Source organism: Setaria italica, chromosome IX (genome assembly GCF_000263155.2).
Source record: "Setaria italica strain Yugu1 chromosome IX, Setaria_italica_v2.0, whole genome shotgun sequence".
NCBI classification, from domain to species: Eukaryota; Viridiplantae; Streptophyta; class Magnoliopsida; order Poales; family Poaceae; genus Setaria; species Setaria italica.
In genome coordinates this window covers 21,493,073-21,514,999 of record NC_028458.1, presented here as the reverse complement: position 1 = coordinate 21,514,999, position 21,927 = coordinate 21,493,073, and the positions used below count along the sequence as shown (strand labels likewise).

General features: G+C 40.1%; 1 protein-coding gene across 3 annotated transcripts; it reads left to right on the top strand.

Annotated features, from left to right (window-relative positions):
• The first annotated feature begins 8,940 nt into the window (after positions 1–8,940).
• On the top strand, positions 8,941–21,636 carry LOC101777430 (phospholipid-transporting ATPase 3). Of its 3 annotated transcripts, none has more exons than XM_004983110.2 (27): positions 8,941–9,513; positions 10,210–10,275; positions 11,009–11,070; positions 11,194–11,275; positions 11,364–11,474; positions 11,619–11,696; positions 11,812–11,908; positions 12,446–12,552; positions 13,318–13,383; positions 13,483–13,604; positions 14,210–14,294; positions 14,370–14,447; positions 14,526–14,642; positions 15,030–15,182; positions 15,285–15,389; positions 15,537–15,679; positions 16,984–17,085; positions 17,168–17,231; positions 17,309–17,521; positions 17,939–18,104; positions 18,224–18,303; positions 19,101–19,340; positions 19,864–20,085; positions 20,158–20,325; positions 20,399–20,761; positions 20,845–20,951; positions 21,034–21,636. In XM_004983110.2, exons 1-27 carry the CDS (start codon positions 9,289–9,291, stop codon positions 21,329–21,331), a joined length of 3,720 nt encoding a protein of 1,239 aa, XP_004983167.1. In that variant the 5' UTR covers positions 8,941–9,288; the 3' UTR covers positions 21,332–21,636. The 3 variants fall into 3 exon arrangements, with proteins under 3 accessions (XP_004983167.1, XP_004983168.1, XP_012698252.1); XM_004983111.4 differs by having other exon boundaries at positions 9,440–9,513; positions 11,014–11,070; positions 21,034–21,331; XM_012842798.2 differs by lacking the exons at positions 8,941–9,513; positions 10,210–10,275; positions 11,009–11,070 and having other exon boundaries at positions 11,614–11,696; positions 21,034–21,331.
• Positions 21,637–21,927: the final 291 nt, after the last annotated feature.

Sequence of the window (21,927 nt, the reverse complement as noted above, 5' to 3'; positions counted from 1 at the left end):
TCTCGGAGGCCTAAGGGGGCCTGCCGACGATTTTTTATTTTAACCCTTTAAATCTAAAATTTTAATAATAATCTGTACCGAACTAAATTTTCAGCTAAATATTCTAGCGCGACAAATACTTGAGTCGCGCCACGCCATCTAGTCTGGCGTGACCGAATGCCACGCTGGACTGGCACCGTGATGTGCTAGCCGCTCGCTCTTTCTATTACTCTAGTCATAGTATCAGTAGTACCAACACAGGCTTCCAAGGTAAAAAGTCAGCGCCAATTGCCAATTTCATGCATGTGATGCAGTAGCACTAGTACCAATGAGTAAACAAAATACTAGGCTCACTATACGCATAGAGCTGCATCAAAGAAAATATTTTGTTTTGCATGTAGAACATATACGTATGTACGAACTATGAAGCTGAATCTCTACTCTAAAAAAACCAAAAGGAAGACTTTTTTCGTATGTCTTTCCCCCGCTCGCGCTTTGTCCCGCGCTACAGGTGATTTGCGCCGTCCGCTCCTCTGCGGATCCCTCCTCCACCGTCGCTCCTACGCGGTTTCTGTCCGCCGAAAACTTGCGAACCCTCCGATCCCTCCTCCTGCCCTCCACCGTCCACTTCCTCCTTCGGGATCCCTCAGCTCTGCCTCCTCTCCTTCCTCACCACCCCCGCAACCCCGCCCCTGCCGCTTCCCCTTCTCCACCCAAACCCTAACATAGGTCCTCCTACTCCCCGATGTACGCCGCCGCTACTCGTCCTGCGCCGCCGCCGTCGCCTACCCTCCTCCTCGCTCTCCCCTACATCTCCGCTCCACATCCACCCCCACGATGACGCCGCCGCTCCCTCTCTGCGCTGCCGTCGGGCCACCACCTCTCCTGCCCTGCGTCGCTGCTGGGCCCCCTACGACCCCTCCCTGCGTCGGCCCCCTGATGTGCCGCTGTGCTGCTGCTCCCCCAGCAACCACAACTACGGCTGAAGGGCAACAAAGCCGGCCAGATCGAGGTAAGATATCCCCTCCGCTGCCCCACCCACCTCTCCTCTTGCGTGCGCCCTCTCTCGTCTCTCCTCTCGCATTTTTTCACCCCCTGGTCAAACGGCACAGCGGCGGCAGCTAAAGCATGTGATGGACTGAGGCTGCTCAGGGCTGGCGTCTACAGGCGCTGGCTGGTCGTTGCCTGAGGTTGCCCACCGGCAATGGCTGACACGTGGCACCGTTCCCCTCTCTTTCCATCTGATCTCTATCTCTCTCTGATTTCTTGGCTGTAGGACCAATTTGTCCAACCCATGGTGCGTGATAAATGATCCAATCTGACCAGGACCAAGGATAGAATTATGGAGCCCTTTGTTACCTGCTTGCCTGCTTCACATGTCTATCAGACCACATGAAGTCAGCTTCTTATGTCTCTCTTTCATAAGTTGTATGCATGCGGAAGCTAAATATCAGATCACTTGCATCACGATGATAAGAAGTTGGATACAGATGCGACACTTTCATATTACTCCTGCACTATATATGTGCCATTTTTATGTGAGCTTCACCATTGTAGTCATTTTGGTTAGAAGTATTCAAACATGGATCGTCAATTTCTACTGGGTCGGAGGGAAGCAAAGAAACTCCTATCCATATGTTGACCATTTTTTCTAAAAAAAACTCCTATCCTTATTGAAGAGTTGAGGTGATGTAAAGTTGACGTCTGTAAAGACACACTTTAGTATATATCCCCTTTTATCTGTCTTTTTTAAATATCGATGTGTGTCTGTACTTTGCCAGTGAATCTCATATTTAGTGATATGAAACAATGCTGTGCAAAGACACAATATTGTCTTTTTTAAACAATGTTGTTTTTTTAAATCAAACTTCATATATATACTTTTAAGATGCAAAAATTGTCAAAGAACAAGTTTTATGATGCTAATGGTGCCATATGATAAAGTATGCTGCCTCATCTGGAAGTTATGGCACTACGAAGATGTTTTCTTTTTCTCTTTATTTATCAACTATTTGAAAACAAATGTGCTCTGTAAGTTAGTGGTTCATCTTGAATCAAGTTGCTTCATGTGAGGAGTTGGGAGGCTATTTTTGTCTCTGACTACATCTTCAAGCCCGTATTCCATTATCTGTTTATGGCTCAGATTCTTTGAGTTTTTTCGATAAATTTGAGAAGATGGACTCATAGTAATTTGTAACTTTGACATTGAACTGTCTGGATTGAGATATATGTCATTATTTTGAAAGATGATGAACTGAGAACACAAGTCATTGTTTAAATAACCTTGCTTCTTTCATTTGGAAATGGCTAGAAGTGGTTCGGCAAGTTCTAATCTCTATCGGAAGTTTTCGTTTTCTCTTCTGCTTTTGTTTTCGTTTGGTTAGCAGGCAGGGAGGGAGGGGAGAGGTCTAGATTGGTCTACAATGATGTTATCTCTATCTACAATTCATGCTTTCAGATTCAGAAATATGTGGAAGGTCTTTGCTGGGTTATGAGATACTACTATCATGGTGTTTGTTCATGGAAGTGCTAGGTAATTATTGACCAGGACGGATATCACTTGATCTTTCAACAAGCATTTTTCACAAATCATGTTAATAGGTCTTCTTAAAGATTCTCAACTCCATGATCATACTGGAGGGTCCTATTTATCGGTTTTATGCTTGAGATTCTTGGTTGTCTTATTATTTCTTGCAACTCCATGATCATAATTCTAAATCTTAATAGAATCCATATGTTGCCATTTGCTGCACTATCATGCATTGTAACCTGGTAAAAAAAATAATTAACATACCTCATATATCATAGCAGCCTTCTAGGTGCAAAACATGTCCTTTATGATACCATTTGCTTTCAACCGTTCTATAGAAAATGACACCAATTCTCTAAACGCTGAGCTTTATTTCAGTGTTGCACTTTGTTTTGGTGGCGTATTGGCGTACCACTCCATTGAAAATATTCACCTGACATTGATACGCCAGACTGATATGCTTATAGAACCGTCAAGATCTATTGCTTTATTCATCCCAAAATAAAAATATCTTTTCGAGTAAAATATAAAATATATAATAGGAGAGATGAAACATTGCTATAGGATAAATTGGGAACATATACTTTTGCCAGTTGAAGGTTTTTTTGTGTGTGATCACCTAAGGTTACGTGGCTTAACTCGAAAAAAAATCATATTGAAGGCCTTCTGGAACCAGTGTGTTGTCATATTTTTAAGGGCCCTTTGCATTTACCATAATCCCATCAGGTATCCCAATATCATTGCCATCATCTAGCATGTACCTCAGTTCCTACATGGTACATATTACACTTATTAGATGATACTTCTATTTTTTACTGTAGAAAATCATCCTGGAAATCATGATTGTTTGTGCCTGAATTGAATTAACCTTTGAAGCACCAAATCAGTTAACATTTTAGTCTTTTACATTCTACTTTGCTTTGAAACATTTTGCTCTTATTGTACCATGGCTACTCTAATCATAAGAGGTAGCATGCTTACAAATTTTTTGTTTTGTACATCAAATACAGTTCTTAAGCTTCTTATGTATACATTGAAAAAAAGTGAATCTCATGGGGGTCTCAGCGAGAATTTGATATGGGCGTGAGGTGAAGGCTGATGGGCTGAGTGGCTTTTGAGAAATCTAAGAAGAGGGGAATACAGAAATCCGTCAGATGTGTTTCTTGCCGTCCACGTACGAGCGCTACAACGAACGGATGCGATGCGGTCATCCGGAGACAGACCGGTTGAAACTGGACCATCACCCATGTGGATCTTTTCAAAAAGCCCTTGGACAACTGATCCAAAGCATCAATTGAGGATTAGCATTTAAAAAAAAATCCAGGAGTAGCATACTGCATAGACTAGGGTGATGTCCAAGTCCAGCCAATTTCCCTCATGTCAAAAGTAAGAAGTTCCTTTCCTAGCTATTTCATCCTGAGGGTATATGCTCTTGATCTATGTAAGTGTAAATGATCTTCTATGTTAACCATGTATACTGCTGCTATATACCTTCTATGTTCTTAGACATAAGTTTTGCCTATCGTGCTTGTAGCATAATTGGTATCCTTTTTTTGACATTTCATTTCATTGAATATGAAGAGTCCAAATATCTATAACTTCGATATTTTCCATATAGGATTCTGTTCTTGCTAATTGCCAATAATTTTATTCTATTTACAACATGCAATATGCTATATATATGTAAAAAAGCTCTAGAAGATAAGCTATTTTAGTTTTCCATCTGCCTTGACTTCACAACCTTGGTTTAGTAAGATGATAGAGAGGTAGTGCCACTGATTTAGTACTGTCAATATGTTTCAGGTAATGGAAAGTAAGAATACCTTTCTTCAGCAAGGAGGTATACATCAACACATTCATTTAGTTGGTTTCTCTCACTGTGAATCGTTCTTTTGTTTGTCTTCACAAATTCTTGCATGGAGGCAAATGATCTTGATGAATGGATTGATTGCTTGGCTTTACACTCGTTCATATGACACGATATTTCCCTTAGGAATAGATAAACAGATCTGCAACAATGTATATTTTGTTTGATGCAATTGGAGTTGATATTCCAAGTAGACACACATGATCTATTGTTATTGTATACCTTGGCTTTCTGATTTTAAATGCACTACTAATCAACTGGTTGGATATGAAAGCCTATTTGTGGTAACAGGTTTATGGAGTCCTCCTAGACTTTGATTATTGGCTGAAACTAGAGGCACCTACGGCAATATGTTTTCATACAAGAGATCTTGAGCAGACTGAAACCTATGGACTGAAATAGGAGCAATAGATCAATATCTTGTTGCAGATGATGATAGCATGGGATCAGACTCAGGAAAACAAAAACTGGAACAGAAGAAACCCATGTTTAAAATCAGATAACACCTATAAGTTTGGTACTAAATTATGTTAGCTGCCACTGTTCACCATTACCCGATCCTAACAACCGTTGTTTTCCATTTCTTATAGTCTCAGTTTCCAAGTATATATATTATGCTGAAGTTCGTGTATGACAATTGCAGGTGCAGAATACTATTAGCACTTTTATGCAGGTAGAAGAATAAACAAACAAATGTAAGTTGTATGAGCATTGCCTAAATTAGTTCTACTCTTTTTTATTATGTACAATAAAATGTTGGTGTTAGTGTGTAGAACAGAAAAGGATGTCATGGGCAACATTGCCATCAATTGATTTCAGTTACTGTATGGCTCTCATGGTTAAAGCGTCGGATAGCATGCTATGTGGGGCTGCGCTTAAGAAGCTAAGTTTGCTCTTGGTCATTTGGAAAAGCTGATTGGGAGGCTGAAGTAAGTGGACCACTCTAGAATGAACACTTATAGGAAACTTCATAGGAAGCGGAGTTGAGTCGATGTTGATTATTTCCAAATAAAATCGGCTGTAAAATGACTATGTGAGGGACATCTACAATCACCCGACTATATTATTTTCTTACTTATCCTCCAGTTCCTAGGATGACATCCGGTTATTCCAGATGCTAAAGTCAATAGTGGTGTTCATGACTTATTTTAGCAATAGTGGTGTTCATGACTTATTTTATGTACATGAACAGATTCCTAACTTAGTCACGTCTGTTTAGATACATTGCCACTAACATCACGATCTACAAAGTATTGTGTGTTAGATTGATCCAAATGTGATGTGATGTGCATTCTTTCAAAGGATTTTGGATAAAACTACTTGCCCTCCGTGCCGTGGATTTGTAAATACGCGCATGACATGTTACTCTCGATTGTGGTTGAATGTACGTATGAATATGCAAGCTTAACCGTTATCGTACCTAGCTTTGTTTAATACAGTAACTACGTTTTTAGATTAAATATCTTTAAATTTAATTTCACACTATTATTATCTTGTTGAATACTCTATGTTTTGCAATATAAATAATTTGCTGCCCGTGACAACGCATGGGCACGATCCTAGTATATTAATAAAATGACACCATATGCTTATAAGTTATAAGTAAATATATAAGCATTTATTTTTTTTAACTTACTATATGCAGAGATAAGTACAACTTATTTTTTTTATCTTTGATTGTCATACGCAGTGTCATATCCAGCATCACCTTCCATGGATTTAAGTCCTATTTGGATCCACCCACTGAAGTTTAGCTAGCTAAAGTTTAGGAACTTTCTTTTAATTAGCTAAAGTTTAACTAGGGGTGTTTGGATACTCCAGCTAAATGATAGTTGAAAATGTATTTTTATATTCTATCCCTCACTCCTACTTTAAATAGTTTTCCTGTGGAAGGTAGTTGGGTTCAACCAGTTAAAGAAATCTTTAGCCAGCTAAAATTTAACAATTTAGATAAAAAAATAAGCCGACAACTAGGCTCAGCGCCGAGAGCTTCTTTCGTTCCAAGTAGCAGATTGGATTTGTTCGGTTGTTTTGATATTTTGTAAGAGATTAGTTAGAAGATTTGCTATTCGATTTGTTAGCTGGGGATCCGGTTATATAAGGTAGAATGATTGTCATTATATTCCAAGTACCAATGGGGAAGTAAAATGATTAAGCCCCAGAAGGCTGCACGCCAGGTTCCAAAAACCACTAGGCCTTGTTTAGTTGCCAAAGTTGGGAGGTGCCAAATTACTGTTACAGCATTGTAGCACACTGTAGCGTTTCGTTTGTATTTGTGAATTATTGTCCAAACATTGACTAATTAGGCTCAAAAGATTCATCTCGCAAAGTACAACAAAACTGTGCAATTAGTTTTTAATTTTGTCCACATTTAGTACTCCATGCATGCACCGCAAGTTTGATGTGATGGGGAATCTTCTTTTTGCATAGTGCTAAAGTTGGGAGTTAGGGGTGAAGTAAACCAGGGCTAATTAATCATGTGAGGACAAACTAGACTTGCTAGTTAAAGCAGCCAAGAACTCCTGCAATAATCCTAGAACTGTCCTGTTACCATGCATGCATCGGCCACATATCAAAAAGCATCTCAAGCACAATGAAAATATTGATGAAGCACAGGGAAATAAAATATTGCTATGAACAGTAGAGCCACTGTTGCAAGAAAGCGACATTCTACAATTCAAAAGCGAGAGCTTGACCAGAGATTATTGCGCATGAGTAATTAAATACTAGCAGCTAGCTATGTTATCTGTCAGCACATGATGGATCACAAACTGGAACAAAACACTAGGCATGAGTACTTAGGCTAGTAGGCTTAGGCCTGATTTGGTTCACTGACTTCAATTTAAGCACCCGTCACATCGAATGTGGAGGCTAAACGGCGAGACGAATCTATTAAGCCTAATTAGTGCATGATTTGACAATGTGTTGCTACAGTAAACATTTGCTAATGATGGATTAATTAGGCTTAATAGATTCGGCTCGCCGTTTAGCCTCCACTTATGTAATGGAGTTTGTAAATAGTCTACGTTTAGTACCCCTAATTAGTATCTAAACATTCGATGTGACACGTGCTAAAAATAAGCAAAGGAACCATACACCACCTTAGCATTTCATGGACACATATTTTTCTATCTCCACACCCTAACTTTTACTTCTCACTAGCCTGACGTGCTGACACATTTCGGCTGGTGGCCCCTGGGCACGACTGGACCCAACTGATCAGCTAATCGGTCACGCCAAATTAGATGGCGTGACTCAAGTATTTCTCACATTAGAATATTTGGTAAGATCAAAAGTGCCAGTGAAAATTTAGTTCGGTACAAGTTATTATTAAAAATTTAAATTTAAAAGGTTAAAATAAAAAAATCCCCTCGGTACGCGCCGGGCGACGTAACCGGCGGCGGCGGCGGCGCCCGCTCTTTTATTACCGCAGCCACAACCGCAGCCACGGGTACGCGGGCAAAGATAACCAAGGCTTGAGAGTAGATTTCCTATCCTATCATGATTTTTTTTTCCTTTTCTGAGAACGTGGTTTAACTTGTACACATGGGAGAGAACTCAAAAGCCGGATTTGAGAATGGCAAATTAACGAGGTTCTTCTTGTCTTATCAATTTGATTCTTCATGCTCATCTACAAAGTGTAGAGGAATTCATGAAATAGTTATAGTGTAATAATATTGGCGACATACTTATTTCTCTTCGTAACATAATTGGTAGCTTAGGGTGCGTTTGGATCCTGATGATTCTAACCTTACCGGGCAAGGGCTGTGTTTGGTAGAAAAGAAAATAACTCGCTTCCGACGGCAAGCTAGGCAATAACGGCAGCAAAAAGCTTGCTCCCAAATCGGCTCGCTCGCGAGCAGGGGCGAAGCTCAATATAGTTTGGGGGGGGGGGGGGGTTGGTTTGCAAATGCACCCACGTCAAAAACAAAAGTAAGAGCAAGAGCTAACCATCTTGTTTTACCCCACATGCACCCCCAAGGTTCCGTTTGGATACCCCGTACAAAAGTTTAGCACCTGTCACATTAGATGTTTGGATGATCATTAGAAGTATTAAGCATAGGCTAATTAAAAAATTAATTACACAGATGGAGTCTAATTCGCGAGACGAATCTATTAAGCCTAATTAGTCCATGACTTTTCTTTTTTAAAATATTTATTTATTATAATATTTTTATATTAGAATGGAAGAAGAGCATGCACGAGAGATTTTTTTAAAAGTTATTCATTGAAAAAGAGATTCTCTGGTGGAAAGGAGCGAAAGAAGAAGATTCAACCACACGGTTTCAACTTTCAAAAAAAACACCATAGTTTCCAATTAGTTTAGGCAAGTACATTAGTGTTATCTAATAGACGATCTCATACACATGTCTTCAGACGACTTAACAAACAATATATACAATGGGTTGTAATTCTATTTTCTTAATTTGTGCATAGAAAAAATATATTATGAGTTGCAGGGCAGCCACAACTCGTACAATGATACCGTAATCGTCTCGTAGTTCTGAAATGTTGACTACAAGGTGGTATTCTTTCTCTCTCCTCACAAGGGGCATCTCGCAAGAATCCATCCACTTCCTCACGTCCAGGCTCCGCGTCTCTTCCCCTCGGCTCCCCTCCGTCTCCTCTCCCCGGCGAAGGCAGGAAAAGAGAGCCACGCGAAAAAAAGCTGACGCCCACGCGCCCACGAACAGCACCGGCGACGCGTGATCAGATTCGAGCTCCCAATCCCCTCCTCCCCAGCACCCCCACGCCCAAATCCACCCAAAGCCGCGCGAATCCGGCCTGATTCGCGCTCCCGATCTCGCGCTCGATCCCAACGCATTGGGAGGTCATCGAGCCTACCGCCAGATCTCAGCGCCGTTCGTTCGATTTGGTGGCGGGAGGCAGGGGAGGGGAGGGGGAGGGCGGGATGAACGCGCGGATAAAGGAGATGGTGCGGGTGGCCACGGCGCGTCTGGGCGGCGAGCAGCCGGGTGGTGGCGGGGCCTCCTCCTCGGGCCTCGGTCGCAGGGAGTCCACGGCGCGGCTCGGCGGCGCGGGCACCAGCTTCCGGAGGCAGCCGCAGCCGATGGCGCCCACCGTGCGCACCGTCTACTGCAACGACCGCGAGGCCAACGCGCCCGTCGGGTACAAGGTACGTCGTCGCGCCTGCTCCCCGTTCCGTTGCATTCCGTTTGGTCGGCCCGCTGGCTGGATCTCGATGATGTCTCGTGTGGTATGGTCGGGTTGGAGCTGGATCGTCGGGCGCGATGAGCTAGCTGGTTCGTCCTTCGCGCAGGTCGTTTAGGATTCACTTCACGAAGTTTGTGTTGCTGCCCAGCTGCGAGTGCCCTGGTTGGATTGGAGCTTTGCCTGCAGCTTGGACAGATGGTTTTGGGAGGTGGAAATGGCAGATATTAGGTACGACGATAGGATGGTGCCGTGCTATTGGCAGGCAGCAGTACGGTTTAGACCTCCACCCTGTGGGAGGTGTGGTACAACATCTTGCTGTTTTGTTCTACTTTTACAGTTCTACTCTTAGTCCGGGAGGTGCAAGGCATCCTGTGTGCTGAACTCTTGTGTGCCTGCCTGGATGAGGTATCAAGCTTGCCACTTGATGGAACTAATTTTACAAGCTAGTATCTGTGGTTATTGTCTTAAGATTCTTCATGTTTCAATTGACATTCTTGTGGATCATACTATACCTGGTAACTGTGGGTTAATGTCAGTGGAACACAAACACAGCAGATTGTTCTGAAAATTGTTTGATCTCACCTGTTTTCTTTACTGTTGGCAACTAATATTATTTCACTGTTTAATATTCTTTTGCACGCTTTATTTGTATTTCTAGGGAAATTCTGTGTCGACTACAAAGTACAGTATCCTGACTTTCGTACCTAAAGGACTATTTGAGCAGGTATCAATACATTATTTTTGTTCATCATGTATGTTACTGATCAAGCAAGTTCTTTAGATTCAGCATCTATTATCAAAATGCTCCCTTCATTTTTAAATGGAAAGACACTATTTGCGTATATCAAATTTCATATGTGCATTAGAATGAATTTGCTTTGCTTTCTTTTCTTTTCTGTTCCACAAAAACTAATTTGTTTTGGCAATAAGTGTGGAATTATTCTTAATTCAATGAAACACATATGGTCATTTTCCTCTGTGCAGACTGATCTCCCCTAAAATTGTTCCTTTTCTGATGATCTTTGGATCTCTTAATTGGCTTAGCAATGGATTGATGATATGTCTACCGGGTTGCCAAATGTTACAGTGAATCTAAGAATTGATTCTATTGTCTTTTCATATTATGCATGCGCTGCAAAATTGTACTACCTTGGGTGATGTTAACGCACATTGTGCATTCAGTACAATCTAAGCTGATCTGTGCAACTTCTCGTATCTTGTAGCTTCCTAGTTCAGATCTTTGTTAGATGAGGGGAGATAAGCTTTCTAATGAGCCTCATAAACAGTTTTTATTGAATCAAGTTATAAGTGTTATTATTTATGTTTCCCATGCCTAACAAATCAGCCTTTGCACTCATTAATGCAACAGAGATTTGAATGTTTTATCATAACAATATCATGCAACAGTATTTGACGAGAGGAACCTTTCATAATTCATTTGTCTTTTGCTTTGACAGTTCAGGCGGGTTGCAAATCTTTACTTTCTCATGATTTCAATCTTGTCGACTACACCTATTAGGTCTCTCTCTCTCTCTCTCTCTCTCTCTCTCTCTCCCATGTGCATCTTCCTAGTCTATTAGTCAACTTGCTCATTCTTTGCTTTCCTTATGCCTTAATTTTAACTTTGCACTTGTGCTTACAGTCCAGTTCATCCTGTCACTAATGTCGTTCCCCTAAGTCTTGTGCTACTGGTGTCTCTCATCAAGGAAGCTTTTGAGGATTGGGTTAGTATTGCTATTCACTATTTTGTTCTGCCATGCTTATATTAAGAGACCTGATGCCTGTTCCTTTTCTTTGCTGCTCTTTGTACAGAAACGTTTCCAGAATGATATGTCAATTAACAATGCACATGTCGATATATTGCAAGGTCAACATTGGGAAAGTACTCCATGGAAAAGACTGCAGGTTGGAGATATTGTGAGGGTAATGTCTGAAATGCCAATTTAACATCTTGTTAGTTAATCAACATGTTCCTTTTTGAAAGTAGTTTTCCTGATCTTTTTTTTTGTGTAATATTGAGCTTTAATGGCATAAAAAGCTAATAGTGATGGCACTTCTTTAGAGCAGATCAAGCAAGATGGTTATTTCCCTGCTGACTTGCTCTTCCTATCCAGTACAAATCCTGATGGTGTCTGCTACATAGAGGTCCATATTCATTTATATCTTTTAATTTATTATCTCAATTTAACTGTAAACCCTAATAAATGTGCTTAGGAGAAGAAAATTATTTCACTTATTTTGGATGAAAATTTTATTGCAGACAGCAAATCTTGATGGGGAAACAAATCTGAAAATAAGGAAGGCTTTGGAGAAAACTTGGGACTTTGTTACTCCTGACAAGGCTTCTGGGTTCAAAGGTTTTGTGCCTTTTATCTTCTGCTTGAGAGCTTTTAATTTGTAGTTGATTGAATTAAAGAAGCTGTGTCCTTTTTCTTAACTTCATATTCTCTGTCTGTCTGTGTTATGTTACTTGGAATAATAACCTTGGTATGTGTATTGTAACTGTTCCTCAAAATATTTTTCAATGGTCAGTTTAGTTCGCACAACAAAGTGAGTGGCTGGACTTCTTTGTTCTTTCTGGTTGTGAACTCTGGCTAGAGTATAACCAACCATCGAACCCATCACCAGGTCACAGTCACCCACCAGGAAGGCATAGAGGCAAGACAGAAAGTCAAAATAGCAGGAATCGAATGTAGTCATAGTAAAATGATATTTCAAAGTAGACTTTTGTCATAGGGCAAAGGAGCTTGGAAGGGCGGTGTTAGGAAGTAGTAAGGGATGAAATCACTTACAGATAGAAGTATGTTGTATGGCAGAAGGATGACTTAATGCTTTAATTTTTGCTTTAGAGATGACGTATGTCTTCATATTTAACTTAGATATACGTCTTACAGGTGAAGTGCAGTGTGAACAGCCAAACAACTCACTTTATACGTTTACCGGCAACCTTATTGTGGACAAGCAGACTATACCTCTCTCACCAAACCAGTTACTCCTACGGGTAAGCTTTTTCCCCATGTTTTTTTCTATTATTAACCATACCGTGTTAATTATCAAAAAATAAAAAACCATAGTGTGTTTGCTTGTTCCTACATTTGGGACATGACAAGCTATTTGATAATCCATTGTTCAAATCCTTTTCAGTTTGACCAGCAACATCTCTGGAGTTCCCTAGATTAGCCACATGATAGTGTCTTATCTAGATCCTTCGTGAAATGCTTCTAAAATGTAATTTATGTAGCTTTTGCAGAATTAGGATGACTATTGCTTGTGAATTGCATAACAAAACCTCTGTACCGTTCTAAACGTTAAAAATATACTATACTAGAGGAGAATGGTGAAAGTTGTATCTCTCAAGATTGAAAAGTAGTGACCTTATAACCATATCTGGGGACTTTAAAGCATCCCTTCTGCTCTATGTTATAGGGTGCTTAGAGTTCGTTTGCCGTGATAAGAGAGAGTATCTAAACCTGATATTGGCTCCTTTGGCTAAGAGAACATTGTTTTAGGGCTCCATTGACTTTTGATATTTCAAGTCTTGCATAGATTTGTGCTCATGAATCATTTCTCCTTTGTAGCCACCATCCTCTTGCATTACCGCATTATGAATAATTAAATATTCATTTTTATCTTTCTAATTTTTGCTTTCATCATATTGATTTGTCTTGTGCGCTCTTAATGGTCTACTCTTTTTCATGCACAAAGTAGCATTGAATTATCTCTGTGTGCGAGTGAACATTGACTTAACATTGCCTTCCTGCTACAGGGATGCAGCCTTCGTAATACAGAATACATTGTTGGGGCTGTCATATTCACTGGGCATGAGACAAAAGTATGCACATCTATCTGTTCCCTATCTATTCGGTGTAGAAACTTGAACTGGTGATTTTCTTCATGCTTTGAAATTTACTCCTGTGGAAAACTGTCATAGGTTATGATGAATTCTATGAATGTTCCCTCCAAAAGAAGTACATTGGAAAAAAAGCTAGACAAGCTTATCCTTGCTCTTTTTGCAACCCTCTTCTCAATGTGTGTTATTGGCGCCATTGGAAGGTCAGTTCTCATACAATCCATTTGTTTATTTATTCAACATTACTCTTGATGTCAAAACATGTCTGCTTCATTCATGAATACCTATATCATTTATCATCATAGAATATGTGTAGTCAAACTATTTTTGACTTTGGGAACAAGGTTCTTCATATTAAACTGATATAAGTAGATTTATCATGAACAATACTTTCACACTTTTAAGTTATTAAGCTTCACAACAGTATTCAGGTAGAATTGGTGGCAAAGGCTATGTTTTGTGGCACTTGTCATGTCCAAAACTTATCACTTGAAGGAGCGTTTGTTTTGAACAGTTGCTGTTCCTTTTAGGTTCATGCTGTGGATGCTTACAGTTGCATAGTCAATTAACAGAATTTCATAATTATTTAGCTGAGAGACCATATATTTGTTATTGTGGCCATAGGCTACCTATTAGATTTATATTCCTTGTTAGCATAAAAAATGAAATTATGTAACCAGATAATACAACTTCATCAAGCGCATGCCATCTTCATCTAATAAAAGGGTTATGCAGCCAGTTCTAGTTTTCTTTAGATACTACTGCTTTTGCTGATCAAAAGTGGACTTATTTTTCCTTTTGCCAACAGTGGTGTGTTTATTAATGAAAAATACTTCTACCTTGGATTGCGTGGGCGTGTGGAGGACCAGTTCAATCCCAAAAACAGATTTGTGGTATATACTGTTTTAGACATTTTTTGTTGTTGTATCTAATCCGTACATGTTGATCTAACACTACTGCTGCCGCAGGTGACCATTTTGACCATGTTTACTCTAATAACTCTATACTCGACGATCATCCCAATTTCTCTTTATGTGTCCATTGAGGTATTATGTTCAACTTGTTATTTTAATGTTCTATCCTATTTCCGGACTATTGGAGCTTATATTATCTTTGGTTGCCAGATGATCAAATTCATCCAGTGCACACAATTCATTAACAATGATCTTCATATGTACCATGCTGAGAGCGACACCCCCGCTTTGGCACGGACTTCTAATCTTAATGAGGAGCTTGGGCAGGTAATCTTTCCCTTTTGCCCCGTGATCATCTTTTTAGTTTCAAGAAAACCCCCATTTCGTTGCTCGAATGGGATTATGGGACTATCTGACCAACCCTTCGTGGTTGTGTAAGGTGGCATATATTACCCCATTCTATCACAGAATCATTCCACAAGTTGGATGAATTGACAGCGCTTGTGGAATGGGATGTGTCCACTGTTGAAAAATGTGGAATGGCTTATTCTGTTCAAGCTGTACAAATACATAATCAATCATGGGGGCATTCCATTTTTCATGAGACTAAATGGAATGCTCAGTGGGATCTTGTCAGATTTTAGCGATTACAAATAATTTTTTTACATTTCGTCTTACTTTGGACTTAACTCATAATTAACATTATGGTTCCAGGTTGAATATATATTTTCTGACAAAACTGGAACGCTCACAAGAAACCTGATGGAATTCTTTAAATGTTCGATTGATGGAGAAACGTATGGAACTGGCATTACAGAGATTGAGAAAGGAGGAGCAGAGCGGGCTGGAATCAAAATCGATGATGAGGTGCACCCCGTTTTCTTTTTTGCTGTTGAAGTCATTAAACTGTGTCATTATGTTTGCAAAATTAACAATGTTTATATTCCTTTATCTACTTTCATTTCATAGGGTAAAAGATCAGCCAGTGCAGTTCATGAGAAAGGATTCAACTTTGATGACGCTAGAATCATGCGTGGTGCGTGGAGAAACGAACCTAATCCTGAGGCTTGCAAGGTAGATATTTGGGGTATTTTTGAAATAATTTTGACTCTTCTGCGTGCAAAGCCAATTTTTTTTATTCTTTTCCTGCTCATCCAGATACTATGATGAATTCTAATTTGTACTTAAAATCAATCTTTTATTTGCTCTTGCTTTGTTTAGGAATTCTTCAGATGCCTTGCAATCTGTCATACAGTTCTTCCAGAGGGTGAGGAGACACCGGAAAAGATCAGTTACCAAGCCGCCTCACCAGATGAGGCTGCACTTGTGGCTGCTGCTAAGAATTTTGGTTTCTTCTTTTATAGGTAATTCTTATCTTGCCAATAGTCTTAGATTCTCAGATTTTTTTATTCTTTTATGTTATATCCAAATAGTTGACATTTTCTGAGAAAATCTCAGTATCTTAAATGGAACACCCATGAAAATACCTGTGTATGGGTCATAATTGGAAAGATTGACTTCACACCACCACTTTGTTCAAAGCCTTTAGTCCCAAGCAAGTTGTGGTAGGCTAGTGTCATGCATGGGAGCCTGTGGAGTGTGCTACCAAACTGGACAGGTGTAAGCCGTTGCAGGGGTACGCAACGAGAAATTGAACAGCTGCTTCTCAGGGGCGTCAATGAACAGAGCAGAAAGCTTCATCTTCACCTTCACCTGGTTTCCCTTGTGCTGCCATTTACCCCCAATTCTTATCTGTGATCTACTGCCTGTTCTCATTCTAGTGCTTTTGCAATCCTTGATTCCAGCTCTTTGAATTTTATTACCAGATGTCTGTATCTAGAATTGGATTTGGAAATTTGGTATAGACCTGGAGGTGTTGGTGTCGACCGGTTTTGATTGAGTGGGCAAGTATATATGACAGCTAGAGGTAAAACCCAACAATGGCTGCACGAACCAAAAAGATTGTATAATATAACAATGGTATTCAGTATTCTCTTAATGAAATGATACACAGCTCTCTTGCACATTTGAGAAAAAAAATATAGCATAGTATTCTGAGAACACTACAGTAGGCACAAGGACAACCTGAACTTCTCATTAAAAAGCATAGCAAATCCACAGAGCACAGCAGAAGTTGTGAGCACAATGGAAGATATATATCAGGGACTCAGGAAACAGCAGAAAGATGCGGAGAAACACAACTCCCAAAAAATCCCAGAGACAAGACCAAGACAGGGACGCAGGAAACAGCAGAAAGATACGGAGAAACACAACTCCCAAAAAATCCCAGAGACAAGACCAAGACTGCACTCGAGCCGAAGAAGAATCCACTGATTAGTCGCCACCAAGCAACACACTTGCCAGTATTACATGAGCCATTGTGCTTCCGTAGCACCCCTCATAGCCATGCTGCTCTGCTGCCACCTGGTCAGAGTTTGCTAGCTGTATATTTTGAGTATTGTTATTAGAAATTCTGAGTAAAATACTTGTACCACTACCCTATTTGTAAACATTTCCCATGAGTAGGTCTATTTCCTACGGGTTTTATGGTTCTACATGAGTAGTTCCTTCATCCAATTTTAGATGTTACATTGGTGAATGGTAATGTTTCAAGGGTGACATTGTGAGATATTATATTGTGAATGGTAATGATGTGCTTGTTTTGTAGGCGTACGCCAACAACAGTTATGGTACGTGAATCACATGTTGAAAGGATGGGGAGTATACAGGATGTTCCATATGAAATTCTAAATGTTCTGGAATTCAACAGGTGTGGTTTATTTGTTAATTTTGAATATAATTCAGTGTGATGCAAACATTGTTTGATAGTTTATATTTTATTGTACTAACAGTACGAGAAAGCGGCAATCGGTGGTTTGTCGTTTCCCAAATGGAAGACTAGTTCTCTATTGCAAGGTAATACAATAAAGACGAGCTTGATTTGGCTTCTATGTTGTTATTGCACTAACCTGAAACTGTCTTTGTGTTAATAGGGTGCTGATAATGTCGTATATGAACGATTGGCTGATGGAAATCATGATTTGAAAAAGACCAGCAGAGAGCACCTGGAGCAATTTGGTTCTGCTGGCTTGCGCACGCTCTGCCTTGCCTATCGGGATCTTAGCAGGGAGCAATATGAGAGCTGGAATGAGAAGTTTGTTCAAGCAAAGTCATCTTTACGAGATCGTGACAAGAAGCTCGATGAGGTCATTAGATAAGCATCTTTTGGCTATTACTATGATGATTGAATGATAGTCTGACAATGCATTTGCTGAACTGGGCCCTTTCTGATAGAACTTTTGCTAGTGGATCTATGTAGTACCCCTTCTTCTCTTGCTTGGATGATTCTTATTTAAACGGGTGAACCTCATACAATGTTTGAAGGAAGCTTGACTTAGTACATGGAACATTTTGAACTCTACACATTGTTATTAATTTTTCCCTGAAAACATTATTTGTGACATTTGTTGGAACTTATCATTGGTTTATCTGTGCATTTATCATACAATAACAGACTTAACTGCATTGTAGAAAGAGAAATCGATCCTTCATGTTGAGGCTAAATTGTTCTGTTATTGCTGGCTACATTGTGATGTAATTTGACTTCCTTCTTTGCCCTGTAGGTGGCTGAATTGATTGAAAAAGACCTTATATTGATAGGGTGCACAGCTATAGAGGACAAACTGCAAGACGGGGTGCCAGCCTGCATTGAAACTCTCTCTGCAGCTGGCATAAAAATTTGGGTGTTAACTGGAGATAAGATGGAAACAGCAATTAACATTGCATATGGTGAAGCTTCCATCTATCTTGATTAGTTTGCTTTACTTGTTCTGCTTATACTATTCTTTCAGTAAATTTTGGATTCTGGATGTTATTTTTTCCTGATCTCTTTCATCTTACATATTCAGCATGCAGCTTGGTAAACAATGATACCAAGCAGTTCACCATTAGTTCAGAGACAAATGCTATTAGGGAGGCTGAAGACAGGGTAAGATGCACATACTACTGCTCTTTGGAAAACATAGGTAGTTTTTTAGTTGGTTTATTTCTCTAGTTGAAGTTGTCATCCATAAGATTTGGAAATTAAAATAATGGGATTGCTTAAGTGCAAAAAGTTCATGCAAAGTGCCAAAGTAGGATTCTGAGTTCATTTGGTACTTGACTTGTGTTACTTTGGTAATTGTGCATTTATGTGGGTCTGGTATATATGGGATATTAACATTTTGTTTTGACCTGTGTTTCTTGATATTTAATTTGAAGGGCCCTGCTAACTTTTTTTTGGGAATACATGTAATAAAGTGGTAGTATTTAGTTTTCTTGGACCTTGTTACTTATTGCTTTAGTGCTTTGGTCTCTCTATTATCGTTCTGTTACATATCTTATGGTACTTATTTTCTTTCATAATCAGTTATTTCATTGTTTCCAGTGAGTATAAAGCAACTTCTTTTTTCAATGGCAGTGATATATACTTTTGGGGGGATATTATGGGACTTGTTTTGGAGAAAATGCATTCCTTATTCTGCTACCAATTATTTTTTAATACATATCACCCATTATTTTTTTCATGGTTCTGTGTGGATTGTGCTTCTAGTGCTTTAGCCTCCCTGTTTTGTTGATGGTTGTCTTGCACGTATCTCGTGGCTCCCATTTTCTTATTTGTTGTACTTGGGGTCAAGAATAACCAGCTATATGATTGCAACCTGATGCAAACTGACTTACCGCCAGTAGCGCATACTTTTCCGCGTACCTACATGTGCCGTATATAACACTCGGTTCTTTTTTCAGGGTGACCCTGTGGAAATTGCGCGTGTTATCAAAGATTCGGTAAAACAGAGTCTGAAAAGCTTCCATGAGGAAGCCCGGCATTCTTTAAATAGCACCCCTGAAAGGAAGTTGGCACTCATTATTGATGGCAGATGCCTGATGTATGCACTGGACCCAACTCTTCGTGTGGATCTTCTTGGATTGAGTCTAATTTGCCACTCAGTTGTATGTTGCAGAGTTTCTCCACTGCAGAAGGCACAGGTAAATAACATTTCTTTCTGTACCACTTGGCTCCTCAGGGAAGAATTAACGACTGTTTTGTTGTTGGAAAAAAACACACGGAGACCAGAAACTGAATTAATGTAGTTTTATTACTAAACTAATCTGGTTCTCTCTAGCATACTGTGTGCACATGTACTTTAGCATTTCTGATGGGTGACCATTCTGTTATCACTATCCTTATAGGGGTTCTTTAGTTATGTACTAATCTAGTATAGGGTGGTGCACCATGGTATCATCCCGCAGTTCTGGTATTGTGACACCTTTCCTCATGTTTATACTGGATATGTGCATACAAGGGATGAGGTATTGATTGGCCACCCATTCCATTCCTCAAACCAAACAAGTAGAAGCGAGGATTGGTTGATCCCATATGATCGTTTCTCAAACCAAACATGGCAGTAGTCTCTGATTGATTGTCTAGTTTCATTGTGTAACCTAGTTTTTGTTAAATTTATGTAAAAATGTCAAATGCTGAAATTTAAGTATTTAACACATGTTGTAGGTTACAAGCTTAGTCAAGAAGGGTGCTCGGAAAATAACTCTCAGCATTGGAGACGGTGCTAATGATGTGAGTATGATTCAAGCTGCTCATGTTGGGATTGGCATCAGTGGCCAAGAAGGAATGCAAGCTGTTATGGCTAGTGACTTTGCCATAGCACAGTTCCGTTTTCTTACTGATTTGCTTCTTGTACATGGGCGGTGGTCTTACTTGAGACTCTGCAAGGTATGGCAATTGTTGCTCAGCTTTAACTCTGCATATAGTTCAAAGTGCTAAATATGAGATGTTCTGTTGCAGGTTATCACATACTTCTTCTACAAGAATCTGACATTTACACTAACTCAGTTCTGGTTCACTTTCCAAACTGGCTTTTCTGGTCAACGATTTTATGATGACTGGTTCCAGTCTCTATATAATGTTATTTTCACGGCACTTCCTGTAATTATAGTTGGATTGTTTGATAAGGTATGGTTGCTCTTAGTTGTTTATGAAGTTAAGCCGCCTCCTTCCTTCATTGCACTAAACCGACTCCTTTCAGGATGTGAGTGCTTCACTGTCGAAAAGATACCCACAGCTTTACAAGGAAGGAATCAGGAATTCATTCTTCAAGTGGAGAGTGATTGCAGTGTGGGGTTTCTTTGCCTTCTATCAGTCAATAGTATTCTTTTACTTCACTGCAGCTGCGAGCCGGCATGGTCATGGTTCATCTGGCAAGATTCTTGGCCTATGGGACGTTAGCACTATGGCCTTTTCTTGTGTTGTGGTAACTGTGAACCTCCGCCTTCTCATGGCATGCAACTCGATAACGAGATGGCATTATATAAGTGTGGCGGGCAGTATAGTAGCCTGGTTTCTGTTTATTTTCATATATTCAGCGATAATGACATCGTTTGACAGACAGGTGGGCAACTTCTTTACATTTTCAGTAATCTATTATTCCATTGGTGACTTTCTTCCTTCCTCACACTATCATTGCTTTTGCAGGAAAATGTGTATTTTGTGATTTATGTTCTGATGAGCACTTTTTTCTTCTACCTGACACTATTGCTTGTTCCGATCATCGCTCTGTTTGGTGACTTCCTATATCTATCGTAAGATACCTGATTCCTGTGAAATTATGACCAAGTTAGCGTGACCATGTGAGCCATCACTGATCTTGTGTTGTTGTATCAGGATTCAAAGATGGCTGTTCCCCTACGATTACCAAATAATCCAGGAGCAGCACAAGGATGAACCCCATGAGTACAGCAGGGTGCAGCTGCCTGAGACCAGCCATCTAAGCCCAGAGGAAGCAAGGAGCTACATGATCTCGATGCTCCCTCGAGAATCTTCCAAGCACACTGGCTTCGCCTTCGATTCCCCGGGCTACGAGTCGTTCTTCGCCTCGCAGCAAGGTGTTGGCGTGCCACACAAGGCGTGGGATGTGGCCCGGAGAGCAAGCATGAAGCAGCAACGAGCTGGGAAATCCTAATCGCGTGATGACCTCAGCATTTTTTGTAAAGTTTTGTACATCTTGTTTCTTGAGCGCAGATCACAGGGGTGTGTATAGGTAGCCTTGTAGCCCTTTTTCGTGTTTGTCAGTGGTTCACCCATATGTTGTGTTGGGATGAAGGGTAGGCGTTGATCCATTTGGATGTTAAGAACCACGTAGGGGACGGAGTACTTGGTAGATAAACATAGGTGGTATTGGAAATGCAGTTAGCAAAATTCTTTCCGACGTTTATGGCATGTTGCACATTGTTTGTCAAGTTCATTGCGTTACCTTTTCGAGTTTCAGTTTTTGAGTAAATTGGTTAGTCTATGCAACCACAACTGATACTAGAGGCTGAAGCCTTGAGTTGCTGCAGTTTAAATTCTTTTGACATCCTATTCCTCTCATCGTCTGTCTTCATCAGCTCAAGGCTTTTTGGTTGGTCGATGTATGCCATCGCCTCCCCCTGAGGATTACTAAACAATTGTTTATATCCGTCACGCCTGATGTCTCAGGGTCAGGCCCGGACTGGCTGCACGCAAATCATCTCGTAGTAACGTGTTTTATTGTCTCCTCTAGATTTGAAAATTCGAAAC